The sequence below is a fragment of the Palaemon carinicauda genome, chromosome 37, assembly GCF_036898095.1.
Source record: "Palaemon carinicauda isolate YSFRI2023 chromosome 37, ASM3689809v2, whole genome shotgun sequence".
NCBI lineage: Eukaryota > Metazoa > Arthropoda > Malacostraca > Decapoda > Palaemonidae > Palaemon > Palaemon carinicauda.
In genome coordinates this window covers 55,140,931-55,163,189 of record NC_090761.1, presented here as the reverse complement: position 1 = coordinate 55,163,189, position 22,259 = coordinate 55,140,931, and the positions used below count along the sequence as shown (strand labels likewise).

At 44.7% G+C, this 22,259-nt stretch overlaps 1 protein-coding gene across 1 annotated transcript in view; it reads left to right on the top strand.

Annotated features, from left to right (window-relative positions):
* The window catches only part of LOC137629687 (scm-like with four MBT domains protein 2), a 47,515-nt gene that overhangs the window by 707 nt on the left and 24,549 nt on the right, over positions 1 to 22,259 (top strand). Inside the window, exons 2-6 of the mRNA XM_068361243.1 lie at positions 4,792 to 4,896; positions 8,445 to 8,518; positions 9,322 to 9,449; positions 16,155 to 16,428; positions 18,280 to 18,458. Of these exons, the coding sequence (XP_068217344.1) occupies positions 4,792 to 4,896; positions 8,445 to 8,518; positions 9,322 to 9,449; positions 16,155 to 16,428; positions 18,280 to 18,458 (760 nt within the window). The remainder of the gene's footprint in view (positions 1 to 4,791; positions 4,897 to 8,444; positions 8,519 to 9,321; positions 9,450 to 16,154; positions 16,429 to 18,279; positions 18,459 to 22,259) is intronic.

The window sequence follows — 22,259 nt, the reverse complement described above, 5'->3', positions numbered from 1 at the left end:
GGAGATAATAGCTTTCCTTGATGTGTTTTTAGGTATTTCTGACAATTTTGGTTGACTTTATGATACTACATTTTATCTAATGAAGAAAACAGAGGTGTTCTTGGTGTGTTTATACAGCAAATAGCATTAGTAATCTGTAGACGATATTTGATGGAAACCCCATTTATTTCAAATTTTAGAGTGTTTTGATTCACAAAATGGGGTGTATATATGCTAAGGGCCACCTGTTTGTATGGTGATGGCTGGATAACAATAGAACAGTCTAAGAGCGGTGGTAGGGGAACGTTAGCCACCTGTTAGGTAAGTAGGTAAGGACACGGCTTGTAGGTTAGGTTAGGTTGGGAAGTATAAGTTAGGTGGTGTTCTTGTGTAAGGGGTTTGCAGTAAAAATTCTTATGAATGACTGGAAAATGGGGAAAAAAATTCCCGTTTTCTATGCAAGCTGGAGAAACTGGCTGCTAATATACAAAGGCTTCCACAAAACAGCTGTAAAAATTTACATTATTTCAAAATGGAAACAAAGGTATGGCATAATCCATGGTTTTCACTTAACCTAATCTAAGACTCCTGTCCTTATCAACCCCCCTACCCTCCTTGTAACCTCCCCCTAGGACTAAGTGTCCTTACTTTTCCCTAGGGTAAACCGTATCCTAGTGTTGCTTTCCCGATCAGCCTCCCTTCATTCATCATTGTTATTTAAAAAGTACATCTTTCCAACTGCTCAACATTTAAAGCTGGCTTCTCTTTAGACGTATAGGTGCAGTAAGTGATTAGCCAATATAAATGGGGTCAAGGTATGCGATTAGCCATAAAAAAAAGGGCATGTTAAAAAGTTTCCGGTTGGCCACTTGGAAGATTACAAAGGGCAGCCAATTCCAATGGTACAGAAAATAGGGAATCAAAAGCTGGTTTTGTTGTCAATAATTTTATAAACCTGTGTTTTTCAAGTTACAAGTGAAAAATAAAAGAAACGCAAGAAGGTTCACCTGAAAAAGTATACTTCACAAGGGAAATAGATAGTGATGTACTGTAACCCAATTTAAAATTTTCAACTTAACCTAACATAAGACTCCTTATTGTCCTTAATTACCCCGTGGGTGTGGTTTTAGGCGCTATGCTCTCCTGCCCCCGCCCCCCCCCCCCAACTAAGTGGCTTTTAGATGAGGCCCTATCCCTGGTTTGGCTTCCCTTGTGAAATGTGGCTTTACAGCTGTATCTTCACGTTTCATTCATCCTTATATCTGTTGAAATACAGGTTTTCAACAGTTTTTGACATCAAAATCCTACAAGGCACGTATGAAGACGCTAGTAGTACCTCTTATTTTCTCTGCAAGGAAAATGACTGTATATTAAGAATGATTGCAACAAGAATTTTCCTCCCCCCTAAAAAATTGGAAAGAATTTTTAAAATGAGAGAGGTAGCATTTGTTTAGAAGTGAACGTAACTGTCATGTAACGGTGAAAACACCACTGAATGGTCTCTTAATAGGTGATTGTAAGTGGCGACCAAGTTCTAGTGGGATAGAAAATTGGAAATTGATATGCATAGAACACACACAGATCTAACCCTTCCGATCTCATGAGCCTTTCCTAACTATAACCCGCTAGTTCGGCAATTTGTGGGAGTTTGTGGGTATTGGAATTAGAAATTTTGTATAAAGTACTGTATGGTATTTAGGTTATTATTAGTTTCCTAGTACATGTATAAGTTATGTGGTTCAATGGTGTGTTTGAGGAGCACTATCTGATTATGTAAATTTCAAATACCCAGCCTACATTGCCCTCGTATGTACTAATACCAAAAGGTTTAGGCTATACCGATAGGCTACCAATTCAAACGTATTTTTTAAGAACGCAAATGTGAATTAAGATGCCTAACTGTGAAAGTTGATTGGTTTCAGTTTTGATTTTTTCTGAATGGAGGCTAGTTAGAACGTCGGCCAAGCAAGCCTAACCTCCCGCTGTGGTGCCCAACCACAGCAGTATCCTCCCCAGTAAACAACTTGAACTCATATTTAAGCGGGGGACTTGTAACTTGACGTACCTTACTAGCCTAATCATAACCATTGGAACACAAGCCATCATCTTTTAGATAGGAGTGTCTTCAGTGAGCTGGAAGAGCTATTGAAACTTTTAACCCTTTTACCCCCAGTCTATTTGGAAATTTCCAACCCTTAACCCCCAGGGGTTATTTTTTTTCAAGCACATTTTGCAATATATTTTTTTTAAATTGCTCTAACAGCCTTAATTTTCGTCATAGAGAGGTCAGGTTGGTCTCATTCTCTTGGAAAATGCCTGAAGTTTCTCAAAAAATTATCAAAAATATGCAAAAAAAAATTTAGATGGCAGATTTTTGCAAGGACGTACCGGTACGTCCATGGGGCTAAAGGGATGAGTTTTGTGAAACGTACCAGTACGTCTTTTGGGGGTAAAAGGGTTAACAAGTTAAGTGCGGTAGTTAGAGGGAGGTGGATGGGTGAGACATTTTCCTGCACAACTATATTACGTCACTTTTGGCCTCAAAGAGTATGGATATATTCGTTGCTGCTCTTCGCGACTACATATTGTATCTTCTCTGCTTGGGATAAGTGCTTGTTTTTGTGCTTGTGAGTGCTTTTGCTTAATAGTCGAAGTGCATCAAAGGTAAGCTTATGGTACAGCGAAATCTTTATTCAACGATGATAACAAACCTTCTGTCCCATGTATTTCACAAGTTTACCGGGGTCAGTGACCTTAGATGTCAGGATGCCTGAAAACTTTAAATCAATCAATCAATCAATCACAAGTTTATGCTACTGGAAATACAATCATTAGTCTGTTTGTGACTTGTGCAACCTGGGGAGATATTCCCACATTTACATGCAATTATGAACTTTGGATAGTCTTCACACTAATAGGAGTGACAATATTTCCCACGCCCATGCACGAGCAAAACCAGTTATCGGTCTCCACGCTTAGACGAGCGACGAGGTTTTCTCTCATGATTGGTAATACAATCCTTGGTCTCTGTTATTCGGATCAGGATAAGATTTCTCACTTGCTCCAGCAGTAGGGAACAATCACTGGTCAACTATTCTTTCCATGTGGCTCATCCACACACGATTGGAAACTGGAACACCATGGACTGCTCTCATTGCTCATATGAGTGCCAGATGTTCCGTCACATATGAACAATCAAGAACAAGGTTCGTCATCACCATAAGCAATCCGCCCACTCTCCACCTGATACCATGCTCACCTGTACACTTCATCTATTTCGGAGGTCATTAGTGACAGACAAGTTCAATCACTGATGTGAACCATGGTTGTTTATGACTGAGTTTATCATCAGCCTCTTTTGGGTATACCCTTGGATTCATTCTCAGCCCAGGGAATTGTATTCTAAGAGGATAGAATTTTCTTTAACAAATGGCAGGCCATGCTCTGTGTATGTTTGAACACTGAGCCGTGCTGATTGCCAGGAAGGGGTACTGTATACATCGCTCATTCAATGGTGCCAGGGAAGAGGTCCGGACATGGATAGGGACTGCTCATGCCCTTATCCATCGTTTTGTTCTGCTTTACGTTCCTGAATTTGTTCTTGGATTTTTTATTCAATAATTTGGGTAAAAGGAGCAATCCTTAAAGCCTGAGTAATTTAGGTAACCTAGGTACCCACTGTTCCTGTAGGTTATGACTTTTTGTGACACTCTTAGACTACCCATAAGATTTCAAACCTAACCATTAGGTCTGTTGTCAGTTATTACTGTCCTAGTATACTTAGTGGAAATACTCACTTCGGTCTTGCTGATCTAGGAGCCTTGCCTTTTCCCTTGGATACTTGCTTAGATCCTTTAGATCTTTGGCCGTCATGCAGATGGGATATTCCTATTGGCTGACTTAGAGACGTCATTTACCCACTGGTTTGGTACTTGTACTTGCATTTTTCTCCTTCGGGAGAGAATGACTTATCTCACCCCCTGACCATTACTCTAGAGTTTATCCAAGTGATAGTGAGCATTGCTCCCACCTCCACCATTCCTATTGTGGCATAGGAGCACTCTGGCCTCAAGAAGCTGCTTTTCCTCTCTGAGAGGGATTTTCACTTAGCTGAACAATTGTGAGCCTGATGCGATGGTTTTCTCCTTGGATACAAGTGAAAGGTCCCACCGTGATCCAACGCTGACTCCACAACCCAGGTGAATGTGGGACTTTTCGTACACCTCTGTTCCTGCAGGTAATAGGAGGAGCGTCTTTTCTCATACAGAGCCACGCCCCTCCTTCAGCAGGGAATTACAGAGCTCATCTGCTAAGTTATTCTTTCAGATTCTATCAAGAAGATCATAAGCATGGTGTGTCAGCTCCACTATGGCCAAGGTTGTTGGTGAGAAATCCTTCGAGTACCAATCAATGATTTTATTGGATGATCCCAATCCACATCTTTTTATTAATAGTGTTTGTTTAACGACTTGCAACTCATTTAAATTCTATGTGTCATTGTTGTTTGTGAATTCACTCTTGTGGAAGATATTATCTGGTTTATTTTATTGAATTGCACAAAAATTTGTAATACCATACAGTATTTTTGTGAGGTGTAAGGGGTTTCCCATATTTGTATCCCATAAACCACCTATAGGTGTCATGACTTCATGACTAATGGTTAAGGCATGCTTAAAACAATGGTGCTGTATGTTTAGTATATCCATCTCATGTTGAAACTTAGAAATGATACATTTTCGTGGGGATGGAAATAGTTTAATGAATATCCTTGATTTCAAAATGTAAATAAACAGAACTAACTTTGCACCACAGACATGGATGCTGAACATAACCAGCCAGACCAACCGGAAGAAAATGACGAGGAGAAGGATTCTTCAATGGATAAGACAGAAGATATCGTAGAAAAACCTCCATGTGGTAAGTATTTCTAGTTATCTAATGAAACTATTAATTTTTAAGGTGATATTTTTGTTGTTGCAATGTTGCAATTTTGTTCCCATGCAACATACAAATCATTATTCTTTAGTGGAGAGTTTGTTTCAGTGCCAGCTGGAGACTTGTTAAAATTTTTTAATGAGTTGATAAACTACTGGTGGAGGGCACAGGTGAGGCAGGCCTCCCCACTCACCAGCTTCTCTTTTGATTTGGCCTCTGATGAGTATCGATATGCTGTCGGTTCTTAATCAAACTTTTTTTTTTTGCAGGAAGTGAATTTGTTCTAGGTTACTGCATGGAAGTTAAGTCAGAGATTCGTGCTTGCTTGGCATAGCGGTAGATTTTGCAACCAGCTTTAAATTCACACTCTGTCTCTTGTAGGGGGCATTATTGTTTTTAATCCTCCATGTGAGCCAAGTGTAGGTATTGGCCTTCTGTGCTATGGCAGGTGTACGCCCTGAGGGGAAAGAAGTGAGCTAAGCCTTCGATGGGGTCTGTTTTTGCACCGCCAAATAAGACACCAAAGTCTTTTGCTGCCTCAGTCTGCGGATTTTGCCCTTGTGCATACACCCTTTGTTTGATCCCTGGGGAGAAAGCAACTGAAGCAAGAGGCCCTCAGATCTATATCTGCAGGCTTTTCAGGTTTTGGTGGCATGTGATGTATCCCCAAGTGTTTGCCACACCCCATCAGAAGCTGGGAGCTTTTCACCCGTCTCGGTGTGACTGTTGATGATGAGTTTACTGAAAGAGGTCATTGGCTTCCTTAGGTCTTTTAGGTAGGCCTTGCATGACTGTTGAGGGAGCTTGTAGCTAAGGCTACTTCCTGAATCTCCCTGTGTCAGTGTCCCCTGTATTCCTGGTGATGCCAGTGGTGAAAGTGTGGTGTGGTGTCCCTAGTATCAAGGACTCCGATGGTTGCCCCACTTAGCCTAAACAGATTGAAGGTTAGGAAAGTGACACCTGTCTTGACAAAAATGGTCCTGGTACCAGGAAGTGTAACGCCCAGGTTTGGGCGTAAGTTGGCCTTGGGGCCAAAAGTGTGTGTAGCTCCTATACCCAGGGTTACCACATTCCATGACCTGTCCTCTGTTAGTATTACCCACACCGTCCTCTGTGCTTGTCACCCTGACCCTTGTGCACGTAACCCCTACCGTTGTGTGCCTGGGGACCCTAATCCCTACTCCTGTGTCTGTGGCTACACCTCCAGCCGTGGGGTCCTGTGAGTGTACCTTCCCTCTCCCTAGAGACAGTGTAGCCCAGTGTTGGGGATTCCTACTCCATCTTCCTGCGAGAACTTCTTTGAGCTGGTTGAGAAGATGACGTCACGGGTTCAGTGAAAGACCAAGAATTGGTGACAGATAGACCCTTTCCCCGTGCTACTTGAGGAGGTCTCTACACTTTATATGCAAGTGTCACAGCCCTCTCATTAGCCCCAGGAGAAGCAAGAAGGGAGTGTCCACACAATGTTCTTTCTGGCTTGGTGATGCTGTTTGCTTGCAGATGCGACTGGTCAGTACGTAACTTTGCCATCTCAATAAGCGCTTACAAACCCCTTCCTGTCAATAGCCTTCTAGTTTACCTGTCTGCATACTTGAAGCTCATAGTGTTGGACCTCCTTTGCCTCTGTACTTATGGATGTTGCTCACAGATCCCTGGAGCCCTTTCCCTTGAGTCCTGAGGTGGCTGCTTGGTAGTTGTGTAAGCACTCTCAGTTCCCTTACAGGACTTGAGATGCATCCTTTTTAAGATAACGTGTTTGGCATAAGTCATGAGGAGAGGTAGAATGATTGGTTCTTCTACCTCTTTCTTGTTCCTCTCACAAAGGGATGCAGCAGCTACAACCATTTTCACTTTGGTTAGGCGTCTGATGCTGGCGAATTATGTGATTTAGCACCTTTCTTATAGATTGGATCTTCCAAGAATTTCTCAGGACATGTCTTGTTTGACACTGCAGACAACAGGTCCTAGTACTCTACTGTACTAGCTACCTTTTAAGCCATTACTGACGGAGTCCCTCTTCTAAAGCTCTGTGATTAGCTGTTAGGAGGCTGTTTGAGTCACTTTGCTCACTCTTTATACTAAACCAGGAAGGATGACATGCCTGGTAAGAATGGAACTTACCAATTAAGTTCCATGGGACTTCCTTTCTCTAATGAGTGAAAGGCTTTTTATACCCTCAGAAACAAGTACCAACTTTTAAGAGTACTGTACATAATTTATATATTTTTTAGCTATACAAGCCTTAGTCCTTTAAATTAGATTCCCACCTCAATCACCCCTCTCAAGCATATGCCTAAGTACAAAATTGGCTATTCTGTGACAGCCAGGTGGGAGGGGCATCCCCATCACACCACTTGTCATTAACCAACTACCTTCCTAATGATTCAGTGGCTGTTCCAGTGCCACTGAAGACATATTTATCCCTATTTTAAAGGACTTTGGATTGTATAACTAGGTAAAATATAAATTACTGCACTTATTTTATTTTTCCCAACAGCCCAGATTGTAGGGACTCTTATCATGTTCATTTTGTTCAAGCTTCTTACATCTTAGGCACTTTTTGGAATATATGTGGATCTCAAAATTTATGTAGACATCTTCATGAACCCATTCTCTCTATTGGGTCTAAACAATTATTACAAAGGTTTTCTTGTAGCCTTTTCCAAGTCCATAATGGTAAGAGAAGGAAGGTGTAAGACTGGACATGCATGTGGGGTTATCCATACGGAGTGGTGCTATGCTATTACTTTTACCAATAATCATAGTATAAAGATTGATTGTTAACCCCGGCACTTACCCTTGTCTATTTGGTATTTAAAAATTCTCTGTAATATTTATATTTTAGAGACAGGCTAAAGAATCTTTGACCCTATTAGGACCAGTTCATTACCATGTCAAGTGATGTCTCCTTCCCTAGTATTAACTTGATTATTTATGCTTGCAGTATCTAGACCATACTTTAAAACCTTTGGTAATGGAAAAAGCTCTTGGAATAAAAGTAATACTGGCTCTCAACTTGAAAACTTTTTCCCTCCATATTTTTTCTTTAGGCACTACAATTTCATATTGACTTCCTTTTGAATGGCAGAAATTGCTTACAATTCATAAAATTCTTTCATATCCTTCAACCTTCCCGTAATATTCCTGGTTTTGAGTTCAGGGGATTGGAGAAGTACACATACGATAGTTGTATATAAGAAATGTAACATTTCACTATTGGGTACTTCCTATGGGAGCATGTTTTGTTGTATGCTAAAGGCCTAGGCAAAGGAACTACTGTACTTACATTATGCTATTTAGTAAGGGGAGATGCAACACCTTGATTGTCTTTTCAAATCTAGGAATATTCTTGCTTCCATTTTTTCCTTTGTCTTGTCATTTCTCTAGCTCTTGAAACAAAAGCATAAGACTTACTGGAAAAGCATTAAAATATATACAATTTATTTTATTTTGGTAATTGGTTTTTAATATTATCCCCTGTATCAGATACAAACTTAATTTTATCATGTCATCTTTCTTCATTGTTTCAGATGAGGAATTTGAGTGGGAGGAATACCTAGAAGAGACAGAAACGGAAGCCGTACCACCCTCTGCCTTTTATCATGTAAGGATGTGATACTGAGAAAAAGTATCAATTCCCCCAAATCTTTGCAAAGCATGTTTATCTCTTATGAAATTAATTTTACAGCTAACATAGGATTCAAGTGATCACTAAGAAATAAAGGCTGATAAATAAGTGAAAAGTTTTCTAAATTAGATCGATATCTTATAGTAATTATAGTATCTCATCATCATCATCTCATCCTACGCCTATTGACGCAAAGGGCCTCAGTTACATTTTGCCAGTCGTCTCTATCTTGAGCTTTTAAATCAATACAGTACTTCTCCATTCATACTTTATTTTATGTTGTTAACCCTTTTGCCCCCGGGCTCTTTGGAAATTTCCAACCCTTAACCCCCAGGGGGTTATTTTTTTCCCAGCACATTTTGCAGTATATTTTTTTTAAATTGCTCTAACAGCCTTAATTTTTGTCTTAGAGATGTCAGGTTGGTCTCATTCTCTTGGAAAATGCCTGAATTTTTTTCAAAAAATTATCAAAAATGTGAAAAAAAAAATTTTTATAGCATTTTTTTGCAAGGATGTACAGGTACGTCCATCGGGGTAAAGGGATGGGTTTTGTGAAACGTACCAGTACGTCCTTTGGGGGTAAAAGGGTTAATATTCCTATAATTTTACAGGTGTTTAAAGATGGGCATAAACATTGGCTTATGCAGTGTAAAACATTTAAAGTTTTAGATATAAGCTCATTATCTCTCATGATGTTTCTGATATTTTCTTTTTTTAACTTTGTAAGTTAAATTATTTTAATATATTTGAAATTTTAATGAAATGGTTTGTTGTTTTAGGTTGAGAAGAGTCTAGAATCTGGTATGGAAGTAGGTCAGATCTTGGAGGTAATCCATCTCGATGAAGAAAATGCCCCGAATGGTTATTGGATTGCAAAGATTGTTACGATATGTGGCCCATTGTTGAGGTACAGTATAGCATGAATATGTTTGCTAATTTATTATCATTAATAAACTTTTGTTCCAACACAGAAACTTACCTCGAACTACTTTCTTAGGAGTACCTGGAATCTCCTCTCATCCGACCAGAGTTTTGTGTAGTTTACCCTACTTCCGTTTTCTGTGAGGGCTAACCTCAGGCGGAAGGATACGTGCCCTGAGGCTAGGCCAGGGTCAGGGAGCGTGCTAGCTTGGGTCTCGACTCTCAGTAAGTTCTCTGGTCGCGTCGCGATATCATCTCGACGCTCTCTTTATCTCAGTGCGACTCTTTGTCTCCCCGACTCCTTTGTGTCCCGCGTGGTTCCCATGTGGTATCCCTGTGTTTTCCCTTTGTGTCCCCGCGGTCTCGCGTGTTAACCTTGTCCTTCCCTTGTGTTCCCACATTCTCACGTGTTAACCTTGTCCTTATTATCCTTTCCCGCTGCGTTCCTGTGTCTTGCGGTGTTGCGATAGTGCGTGATGGAGCATCCCTGCCGTTGTCCTGGGCCTAGGGCCGGGAAGTCGTGTGGTGCGTTTCTGTCTAAGCCGGAGGTAGACCCTCATTCCTTGTGCTCGTCGTGCAGGGGTAGAGTGTGTTCCCCGTCGGACACGTGTCCGGAGTGCGATTCATGGAGTGAGGTGCAGTGGGTACGATTCGGTACTAAGAAGAAGAAGTCTTCCAAGAGGTCGCCCAAGAAGGCTAGCACCTCTTCGCCCTTTACGTCTCCAGAAGGACCGTCGGATAGAGTTTCCCTTCCACCTTCCCCTGCCCAGAGTAGGGGACGAGGTAAGTCTGTTGCTCGGAAAAAGTCAGAGGTTCTTCCCCAGGAGTCTGTTCTTCATGATAGTGGGGTAGCAGCTTCATTCCAGGCAAGTGGGGGGCCTGAAGGTGAGGTTAGTGGGGGTCCTAGAGACGATGCCCTGGTGCTCGCGGGTCACGTCTCGTCTGATGATCCCATGTGGAGTAAAAATGTCCCTGTCTCTTCGCCTGCATCATGGGCATGTTTTTCAGGTACCTCCGCAGCTGAAGGCGCCCCCGAGAAGGAAGACTCGCCGTCGGTGGATCCCCTCAAATGGGTGCCTCCGAGGACGCCCTGTAGGTCCCCGTTGAGGTTGGAGGAAGGCCTCGGATCCTGGTTCCCTAGCGTTGAGCGCCCACGCTCTCCCCCAGCACCACCGTCGTCAGTACCGGATGTGTTCTTGCAGCCTACGTCCTCCGTAGGACAGCAAGTCGTTCAGCCGACCACTCTCCAGGCCCCTGCCCCTCGGACGTGTTACGAAGAGTCCTCCGATTCATCGGTAGCAGCAACCTCCTATTCCTCGGAAGGTGAAACCCGGAGGAAATCCCGGCGGAAGCGTGAGAGATCCCGGAGAAGGCACTCCCGTTCGCGGTCATGTTCCAGGTCTCGACATGGAAGGAGGCGCTCCAGGTCCCCTAGGAGGAAATTCAGGAGGAGCAGATCACCAGGGGAAGAATGGGTGGTCATCCCCCGCAGTAAGCTCGTGGACCTTACTTCGGTCCCGAGCACTTGAGGTTGGCGCCCCAGAGACAAGTCTCCAGGAAGGTTCTCCTCCAGCCACAAGCTAAAACCACGGAGGGACTCGGCCTCGCGGAGCTTCCGACAGGCGTAAGACCGCGAGGGTTCCGACTCAATCCGCCCAGCGGAGGGAGTCGCTCCTTCGGACGGGCAGCCTCGTCTTGTCCTCGAAAGTAGCACCGCAGACCCTGGAGAAGGAGAGACGGCTTCCTCCGTCGGGCAAGCTCACGGAAGCCTCGTCCTCCACGACGAAGGACAGACAGAGGAAGGAGGCAGAGGAAATCATGGAGAAGGTCCTGAAGCGGAAGGATGTGAGTGTTCCCAGACCCCAAACACTGCGGAGACCCATCCACAGGAGGCCTGCGTCCGATGGGCCTACTACTCCTCGAGCCTCGTCTAGCCAGCCCAGGAGAGACGCCCCAGCAGCTCCTTGGTCGCAGCCGTCGCAGCCCTCCCGTAGGGGAGCAGCATCAGCTCCAGCCTTTTTTAGGACTTCCTACTCGGCCTCCAGGAGGGGGTATATAGGTCGCTCCTCCAGAAGGAGATTGGGAGAGAGGCCCCTACTCCTGCCAAAGCCTCAGGTGGGGGGATGCCTCAGACTTTTTTGGCAAGCATGGAAAAACCACGGAGCAGACCCGTGGACAGTAACAGTGTTGAAGGAGGGGTACAAGCTACCGTTTCTGGCAGAACCTCCCCCCCTGATTCCAGCCATTCGGGCGGAGTGGTTGGCTCCCAAGGACCCTTTGACGAGGACAGCCTTGCAAGAGGAAGTCTCCACAATGTTGGCAAAGGGAGCAATGGAAACGGTACAGGAGCCGGGCCCGGGCATCTACAGTCGGCTCTTCCTGGTGGAGAAGGCAACGGGAGGTTGGAGGGCGGTCATAGACCTCTCGGCCCTCAACAAGTTTGTGTGCAAAACCGACTTCAAGATGGACACCCCGAAGTCGGTCCTGGAGTCCTTGAGGGAAGGGGACTTCATGATGTCCATAGACCTCAAGGACGCTTTATTTTCAAACTCCAGTTCACCCCTCCAGCAGGAAGTATCTTCAGATGAAGTGGGGTGCCCAGACATTGCAGTTCAAGTCCCTCTGCTTCGGACTGTCCACAGCGCCTCAGGTCTTCACGAGGGTCTTCGCAACAGTCTCAGTGTGGGCTCACGAACAGGGCATCCGCCTGATTCGTTAACTAGACGACTAGTTGCTCCTTTCATCCTCAGAGGAAGTTTTGAGGGAACAAGGCGTGAAGCTACTGCAGTTCTGCAAGATTCTGGGCATCACCATCAACCTGGAGAAGTCTCATCTGTCACCCTCCACCAGGATGACTTACCTAGGGATGGTCCTAGATTCCCGTTTAGTGAGAGCCTTTCCGTCGGAAGAGAGGCTGATCAACTTGGACCAGATCCTCCGCCCCTTCTTGTCGGGACAACCCGGGAGAGCAAAGGACTGGCAGAGGTTAATAGGTCACCTCGTGTCATTGGAGAAACTGGGTCCCCAAGGGAGGCTCAAGCTCAGGAACGTCCAATGGAATCTGAAGGGACTCTGGAACCAGATAGATTCCCCCCACAAGGTGGTTCCCGTTCTCCCGGAATCAAAAGAAGCCCTAGAATGGTGGCAAGACCGGACGAACACCCTCAAGGGGATGCCCTTCGCAGCCAAGCCCCCCGAGATGCTTCTCTTCACAGACGCTTCCAAGGAGGGATGGGGTGCTTACTCCTCGGAAGGTCAGCAAGAGGCAGTTGGACAGAGGAAGAAAAGGCACAACACATAAACATCCTAGTGATGAGGGCGTGCCTACAGTTCGTCAGCCTTCTACGGGGAAACACCGTGGCACTGATGTGCGACAACGCCATAGTAGTAGCATACATAAAGAAGCAGGGAGGACTGAAATCGAGGGAGCTGTGCCATCTCATGTTAGAACTCCTGGATTGGACCAAGTCAGAGCAGATCTCAATCACAGCAAGGTTCATTCTGGGGAAAAGAAACGTCCTGGCCGACGGTCTCAGCAGGATGGGTCAAGTGGTAGGAACCGAGTGGTCCCTGCACCCAGAGGTAGCCAAGCTCATCATCCAGAAATGGGGTTCGCCAGTGATGGATCTCATCGCAACAAGACTGAATGCACAACTCCCCGTATTCTGTTCTCCTGTCCCAGACCCAAAAGCGGCGTTCGAGGATGCCTTCCAACACCGGTGGGACAATCTAGATGTATACGCCTTCCCCCTTTCGCGTTGCTCAGGCAGGTGCTCAACAGGGTAAGGACGGCCCGCAACCTAAGGATGACTTTGGTAGCGCCCTGGTGGCCGGAGAGAGAGTGGTTCGTGGACCTAAAAGAACTAGCGTGCCTTCCCCCGTGGCCTCTTCCAGACAGGCCGGACCTGCTGCGGCAGCCCCACTTCCAAAGGTTCCACGACAATCCTCGGTCCCTCCGCCTTCACGCGTGGAGGTTATCGAGCGTCTCCTGAGGAAGGAAGGCTATTCAGCAGGAACGGCTGAAAGGATATCGAGATATCTGAGGCGTTCATCGGCAGCGGTGTACCAGGCTAAGTGGACCACCTTTATGAAGTGGTGCTCCTCCAGAAACATCAAGCCTCTGAGGGCCTCTATTCCGGAGATTGCAGACTTCCTGGTACACCTCAGAGACGTAGTCGGTATGTCTATCCCGGCCATCAAGGGAGTCCGTGCAGCCTTAGGCCAAGTCTTCATCCTGAAGGGCATCGATCTGGGTTCCTCGAGACATATCTCAATGCTCATCAAGAGCTTCGAACAAGCCATCAGAGTGCCGCAGTGGGATGTGGGGAGGGTCCTGAAGATGTTAAGTGAACCCCCGTTCGAACCCCTGAAAGACATAGGGGACAGGGACCTCACCCTCAAGACTGTCTTTCTGTTGGCATTGGCATCAGCTAAGAGAGTGGGTGAGACTCACGGACTGTCTTACGAGGTCTCACATGCGAAGGGTTGGCGTGAGCTTTCCTTCAAGTTCGTCCCAGCTTTTGTGGCTAAGACCCAGAATCCAGCAGTCTGGGATCACAGGTTTGAGGGCTTCTCAATACCAGCAATTCCTCGTTCAGGCAATCCGGAGGACTTGAAGTTGTGTCCTGTCAGAGCCATAAGGAAATACCTGGAGAGGACTTGTAATCTCCGTCCTGATATCAAGAGCCTTTTCGTCTCCACAGGTACAGTGAAAAAGCTGGTTTTCGAAGAACACTATCTCCTTCTGGCTAAGACAGGTGATTATCAGGGCCTATAGCAGTGCGGGCGTTCCCCTGCCGGGAAAACCCAGGCCCCATGACATTAGAGGTCTAAGTACCTCCCTAGCTTTCGAAAGGAACATGGCAGTGGCGCAGATCCTAAGAGCAGGCACCTGGTCTAACCAGTCTACCTTCACAACGCACTACCTGAAGGAATGCTCGAGAAAGTCCCTAGACGGGTTCTCTATAGGAACAGTCATCTCCGCGCTCCAAGTGATTTAACGGTATAGCCCCAGGTACAATCCAGGGTAGTAAGACCAAGAGACACAGGTTCGTTTCCCTAAAAACCCCCTTGTTCTTCCTTCCCCCTCTTTCCCTCAGAGATAGACTCAGGTAGAGCCTGCACAAGACCTCAAGTCACAACATCATCAAAGGACACGTCTCCGAGGAATTCTTGCACAGGTGAGTTACTTAGACACTAACATGAGCTCTTTGTGTAGTTTTCTCCTACGTTTCGTTTTCTAACCGCCTCTGAACCTAACCCCCTATCTAGGTTCCATTTCATCCTGCTTAGCTAGGTCTAGGGGTCAAGTAGGACACTCCCACCTCCTAAAGTGTAAGTCTCCTAAGAAAGTAGTTCGAGGTAAGTACTTCGTGTTGGAACAAATTACAAATTTTAAGGAATTTGTATTTTTCCTAACATACTTACCTCGAACTACTTTCGGGTAATAGCCCGCCCTTCCGTCCCTGAGTGCCTTACTGACCCTTTCAGTAACTAAACAACCAAGAACTTACTGAGGTTCGAGACCCAAGCTAGCACGCTCCCTGACCCAGGCCTAGCCTCAGGGCACGTATCCTTCCGCCTGAGGTTAGCCCTCACAGAAACCGGAAGTAGGGTAAACTACACAAAACTCTGGTTGGATGAGAGGAGATTCCAGGTACTCCTAAGAAAGTAGTTCGAGATAAGTATGTTAGGAAAAATACAAATTACTTAAAATTTCTGATTTTTCCTTATACTATTTGTCAACATATTGCTTTTGATTTTGTTTCATACATTACTGGCCATTACCCGGCACATTCTGAACCTTAAATTCAATCTTTCACTTTTTAACTGATTCTCACCCAGATAGAATATCATAATGATAACATAAACTATTGTGATTGATCCTCATGATCTCATATCTCCAAATAAGTTGGCAAATTGGTTTAGAAAAAATACCCTTTTACACTATATTTTATTCCTTTGTTGTGCTAGACCCTTACTTGCAATTTTCCTGGGTGTTATAAAGCTGTTCAGTGTCCTCTACAGTGAAGTCAGAATTACTAACAATCTTAATCTTTTGTGTGCTGTATTTCAAGTTCATGTATGCAGGCTGTTAAGTGAATATTAATTGTTGCATAAACATATAGAGAGAATCCTCATCATGAAAGAAATGGAGCAAAGAAATTAGAAAGAAAGATTGTGTTCATAACCTCCACTTAGCCAGGAATATTTGCTCACTACTATATTTATGTTGTGTGGCATAAATGTGAATGCTATGTGGTTTTCACAAAAAACTGTTTTAGCTAATGTCTCTGCATATATTGTTGACATCTCTTTTAACTTCTCTTTGAATAGCTAGGTTAGTACATCTCAGATTATTAACCCTTTTACCCCCAAAGGACGAACTGGTACGTTTCACAAAAGCCATCGCTTTACCCCCATGGACGTACCGGTACGTCCTTGCAAAAAAATGCTATAAAAATTTGTTATTCATATTTTTTTATAATTTTTTGAGAAAATTCAGGCATTTTCCAAGAGAATGAGACCAACCTGACCTCTCTATGACAAAAATTAAGGTTGTTAGAGCAATTTAAAAAAAATTATACTGCAAAATGTGCTGGGAAAAAAATAACCCCCTGGGGGTTAAGGGTTGGAAATTTCCAGATACCCCGGGAGTAAAAGGGTTAATAGATATAATTTCTTTCTACAGGTTACGATATGTAACTCAAAGTTCTGTCAGCATGGAAGTTTGGAAAGATATATCCTCTGGTAACCTTCATCCAATTGGGTGGAGTAGCCAGCATGATATTCCTTTAACGCCTTCTCAAGAGCTTTCCAACTTTTTGAGAGAGCAAACATTAGTTGATGAAGCTAAGAAAGTGATAGAAGATGTTATTTCAAAGTGCCACTCTGTGCCTGAAGAAGCTATGGAGGGCGATGGCTATACAGCCATAGATCGCATTAAACACGGAATGAAAGTCGAGGTATGTAAACAATTGAATGGATAGCTCACTTGTCTTTAGTTTATTAGCTTATTATTGTTATTGTTTTTATTACTATTATTATTATTATTGTAAATTGAAATCTTAAGTATCTAATGCATAAAATAGAATTTTTTTGAAATTTATTATTTCAGTACTTACCTGGGGTTCACCTTGCTTCCTTGCCAAAGTCTCTTCTTTTCGTCCTCTAATATTAAAGTACAGTATTAGAATAATTCCCCCTCGCCTTACACCAATTGCCTTTACCCTATTGTTTTATGGCTGGAAATGTCATCTGTAGCACTCTATGGTAAACAATGAAATCTTGGTAATGCTTCATATCTGTCGAATCCTTAAAAAGATATACAGTTAATACTTTACTTACTTACTTTGATGGCTGCTTTTCCAGTCCCATACAGCAGGGGAACCCCACTCTCTACAGGACCTCCGCTGTTGTTTTACCTTGTTCGTTCAGAGTATTTAACGTTTCATATCGCGTATTGTTCATTTACTGTTAAATCATCACTGTCAAAAGACTCATGAAATAAGAAAGTCTTCAATTTCCTCTTGAAACCTTAATGTCTTCAATCATTCGAATGTTTCGTGGGAGCTTATTATATAGCCTGGGGGCCGCATATTTAAAGGCTCTGGAGCCTTCTATTTTAGGACAGAGATCCATGTTCTCTTTGGTTTCTATGTCGAAACCAACAATGTGATGTGAAATGAAGATGGTTTGGACTAAGCATAAAAGGAAAGGGTGGGTAAGGTTCAGAACAGGCTAAGCTAGTTGATTTGGATGTTGATATAGAAATTAAATTTTGAATTAATTGTGACCAGACATGTTCTGAAAGAGACTGGTGGGCCTGGATCTCAGCTTACTGTGTTATAGAGAAATTTTCTTTTGAGCATTCCATTGTCTCTTAACAGTGAATCGGTAGGGGACTATTTGGAATATATCAAGAGAATCCCAGGACTAACCTAATCAGTTTCAAACCTTGGGCTAACTTAACGCTAAAAGTTTGCTTAGCTGTAATATTATACCATCTGTTGATCAAAATGATAGTTCTCAGCTCATTACAGGGTCAAATCCTTTCTCACAGGCTTAAATTCTTCTATTTGATCCAGTTCCTTCTATTGCAAAACCTTGTCCTTGCCATAGTCCTGATTAATTTCATATGCAGTTGGATTTTGAGATTAGAGAATGGTACAGGAGCTCAGATCTGTTAATCACTCCTTCAGCTTCTAGATCAAGTGTAAATAAGCATCTTTCTATGCAGTGGCAGGTGCACAGATTTTCAATACGCCTTGATCATTTTCTTAACAGTTGGCTAATAGGTTGCATTATGATACACCTAGTTATTTGATGTTGTTACTGTTTTTAGAATGATTTATTGTTAATTTGTTCTCATCATTTATTTATTTCCTTATTTCCTTTCCTCACTAGGCTATTTTTCCCTATTGGAGCCCTTGGGCTTATAGCGTCTTGCTTTTCCAACTTGGGTTGTAGCTTGGCTAGTAATGATAATAATAATAATAAGGGTAGAAGAGACTTTAGCTATGGTAAGCAGCTCTTTTAGGAGGACACTCCAAAATCAAACCATTGTTCTCTGGTCTTGGACAGTGCTATAGCCTGTGTACCATGGTCTTTCACTGTCTTGGGGTAGAATCCTCAGTTTATAGGGGATGGGACAGAGGAAGTTAGGATTGCCATTTATGAAAAATAATGAGCGAGATTGAGGGAAAAGTTCTAGAGATGTACGTTATTAAAAAAAAATATTCTAATAGTTTAATAAGGTTATTTGTAATTTATAAAGATGCTTGATGATTTGGTCACTGAATCTTTTAATATTTCAGGTACTACATGAGGGAGACCCTTTCTGTGGGTGGGTTGCAACTGTTTTGGATAATGTTGGGGGTCGGTTGCAACTTCGCTATGATACTCCAGACTGCTCAGGGGAAATGTTATGGCTCTTCTATCAACATCATAGATTGAGACCGCTCGACTGGATTTATCACCAAGGCACCCCCTGGCGGTAAGTGTATATACTGTGTACCTCTGTTAGGTTTTTATTGTATTTTTATGCATACTATAAAGTGTTGTATCTAAGGATATTCCTCTTTATTTATTTGTACTACTGTATACTGTAGTCCAAAGTTCCTATTAACCTTCTACCCCCAATGGACGTACTGGTACGTTTCACAAAACTCATCCCTTAACCCCTATGGACGTACCGGTACGTCCTTGCAAAAAACTGCTATTTGCATTTTTTTTGCATATTTTTGATAACTTTATGAGAAACATCAGGCATTTTCCAAAATAATGAGACCAACCTGACCTCTCTATGACGAAAATTAAGGCTGTCAGTGCAATCTAAAGAAAAAAATATTGCAAAACGTGCCTGAAAAAGAAAAACGCTTGGGGGTTAAGTGTTGGAAAGTTCCAAATAGCATTGGGGGTAAAAGGGTTAAGTTGTGGCAATATGTAGATGTATGAATTATTGCTAGATATTATAAAGCTTCAATTATTTATAAGACTAAAAAAGTGTAGAAATGCAACTCATTGCTCCTATTAAAATTACTTTTTTCAATATTAATCTTACCCGATGATCATGTAGCTGTCAACTCCGTTGCCCGACAGAAATCTACGGTCGGGATACGCCAGCGATCGCTATCCAGGTGGGGGTGTGCTCAACAGCGCCATCTGTGGTCAGGTACTCAAGTACTTCTTGTCAACAAGACCTCAATTTTTCCTCTGTCGTGCCGCCGGCAAGACCTACATGGATACGCTGTTGATTTTGGAGTCTTTTGTTCACGTTTTGGTGATGTATTTGCTCTGAAGTTTAGCCTTCGCTGTTCAGGAAGCTTTATCCTTAGCTTAGCAAGCTTTTGGAATTAATTTGATTCATTGGTTAACGATCTTTGCTTAATTTTGGAATTCCCCCTTGACTACCTCTAAATTCAAGATGTCTGACCATTCCCAAGTTCCTAAATACAGGCAGTGTAGTGTTAGGACTTGTACTAGGCGTCTTCCGAAGGCCTCTATAGATCCTCACACCGTATGTTCCAATTGTAGGGGAAAATCCTGTCAATTGGAAGATCGATGTGGGGAATGTGCTGGGCTTTCGGAATTCGATTTTAATGAATTCCTCAGATATGCACGTAGGTTAGAGAAGGAGAGAGATAGGAGGAGTTCTTCTCGCTCTGTGGATTTTTCCTCTCCCCATGCCCCTCAACCTTTTCCTTCCCCTGTGGTGGTGACTCCCGAACCTGCTACGAGTGCTCAGCCTGGGATGGCTGATATGTTGCGTGCCATTCAGGCTCTCGGTGAGAAGGTGGAGTCGTTGGTTAGTGACCGCAATCAGCTCTTGGCAGATGTCAGAGAGCTGAAAGCGAAGAGTGCAGTGGGAAGTGTTAGTGCTAGTGATGTGCATAGTGTCAGTGTTGTGCATGAGGGTACATCTGTGCGTGCCAGTCGTCCTCCCAGTCCGGGACCTCTTGCAAGCTCCCAAGCCCAGGGGAGAAGCAATGTCGAAGGACCAAAGGGTTCGGCAGGCCTTGATCGGCGCACGGATGTATCCTCAGTGGTTGCGGACGTATCTGCTAAGGATCGTCCCATCCACTTACAGACGAATGAGCCCTTACATTCCTCGTCTGTGGAAGAGGTTTCCAGGAGGAAACGGTGGACCAAGGTCTCACGACCGCTCAAACGTAAGGTCCCTTCCGAGCTAGTCCAACGGCCCAGGTGTAGCCACTGGGTCAGTTCGGACTCGCCGCAGTCATCTGATGACTGCACACCTCCCAAGAGAGGTAGAGTGGTCCCTCAACAGGCCTCTGCTCCGTCTGTTGTTGCTCCAACCACAGTAGACCCTAAGTGGTCCATGCTGCAGACTATGCAGTCTCAGCTTGCGGCATTTATGCAGGAGTATCATGCCGAGAAGGTTAACACCTCTCCTGTTAACCTACAACCCGCAGAGGTTGTGCGCTCAGCAGATACTGCGGCTGCCTGCTCCCACACCCCACCTGTGAGAGCTCCTCCACCGATGCGCAGTCCTCACTGCCAGACGCATGTTCTTGCTGCACCATCTGCTAACATGCGTGAGCTGCCGCATCAGGAGTTGCTGGGTTCCAGCACTATGCGGCATTCTCCTCAGCCCATGCAGCATGCTCTGCAGACCTTACAGCATGCTCCGCATACCATGCAGCATGAGCCGCATACCTTACAGCATGCTCTGCATACCATACCGCATGCTCCTCAGCCCACTGCAGACCCTCCCACACACCAGCCCTCTGCTTTTGTTGTTGCCAGCTCGCAGACTGTCCAGCAGAGGCATGATGATGGATCCGCAGGTACGCATGCACCCGTTCTGCAGGATTCAGCCGTTCAGCTTGCTGCTCTGCCTTTGCCTCTCACAACTCAACTTTCGGATGATGATGTATCGGATGATGAAGCTGCTCATCTGGATGATCCTCACTCTGATGTTGAAGGACACAAGTCTTCGCCACCCTCCTTAGACTTTAGCAAAGTCCTTGCTTTGTTCAGGGATTTGTATCCTGAACACTTTGTGTCTGCAACCCCTCGTTCTCCTCCCTCCGAGTTTGCTCTGGGCATGCAGTCTGCTGCGCCTGCCTTCACCAAGCTTGTTCTCGCCAGATCATCTAGGAGAGCTTTGAGGGTTATGGGGGACTGGTTGCATTCCAAGAAGCAACTGGGAAGGACCTCTTTTGTGTTTCCTCCTCCCAAGCTGGCTTCTAAGTCGAGCGTCTGGTATGCCACGGGAGAGGAACCTGGCTTGGGGGTTCCTACCTCTGCCCAGGCCGACTTCTCAAGTCTGGTTGACTCTCCCCGCAGGTTGGCTATGAGACGTTCGAAGATCTGCTGGTCCTTTTCAGATCTTGATCATATGTTGAAGGGAGTCTTTCGTGCCTTCGAGATATTCAACTTCCTCGATTGGTGTTTGGGAGCCTTAAGCAGGAAGACTTCCCCTTCAGATAAGGACTCGGCCATGCTGATCATGTCTAGCATGGACAAGGCAATTCGGGATGGGTCTGGTGAACTTGCAGCTTCATATGTATCAGGAGTCCTCAAGAAGAGAGAACATCTGTGCTCCTTCTTATCTGCTGGTATCACTCCTTGCCAGAAGTCAGAGTTGCTGTTTGCTCCTCTCTCCAAGTGTCTGTTTCTGGAGGAGTTGATTAAGGGGATGGCGGCCTCTCTTATCCAGAAGGATACTCATGACCTCATGGCTTCTTCTGCACGTAAGGCTAAAACCTTACCTTCCGTGCCTAGACCCTTCCGCCCTACAGCAGTTGATACACCTGCTTCTAGGTTCATCCCGCCCTTTCGTGGCAGAACCTCCAGCAGAGGAGGTACCCGTGCAGACAGTCACCGTGGCAAGTCCAAGAAGGGTTCCAAGTCCGCAAAAGGCAAGTTTTGACTGCCTTTCTCTCCAGACAGCAGTAGGAGCCAGACTCAAGACCTTCTGGCAAGCTTGGGAGAGCAGAGGTGCAGACGCTCAGTCTGTGAAGTGGCTAAGGGAGGGATACAGAATTCCGTTCTGCCTCAATCCCCCTCTAGCTACATCTCCCATCAACCTCTCTCCCAACTACAAGGAGAAGGACAAGAGGCTAGCGTTGCAACAAGAGGTGTCGCTCTTGCTACAGAAGGAAGCAGTGGTCATAGTCCGGGATCATCAATCCCCGGGCTTTTACAACCGTCTCTTCCTAGTAGCCAAGAAGACAGGAGGTTGGAGACCGGTGCTGAACGTCAGTGCTCTCAATGCTTATGTCACCAAGCAGACGTTCACGATGGAGACGACGAAGTCGGTCCTAGCAGC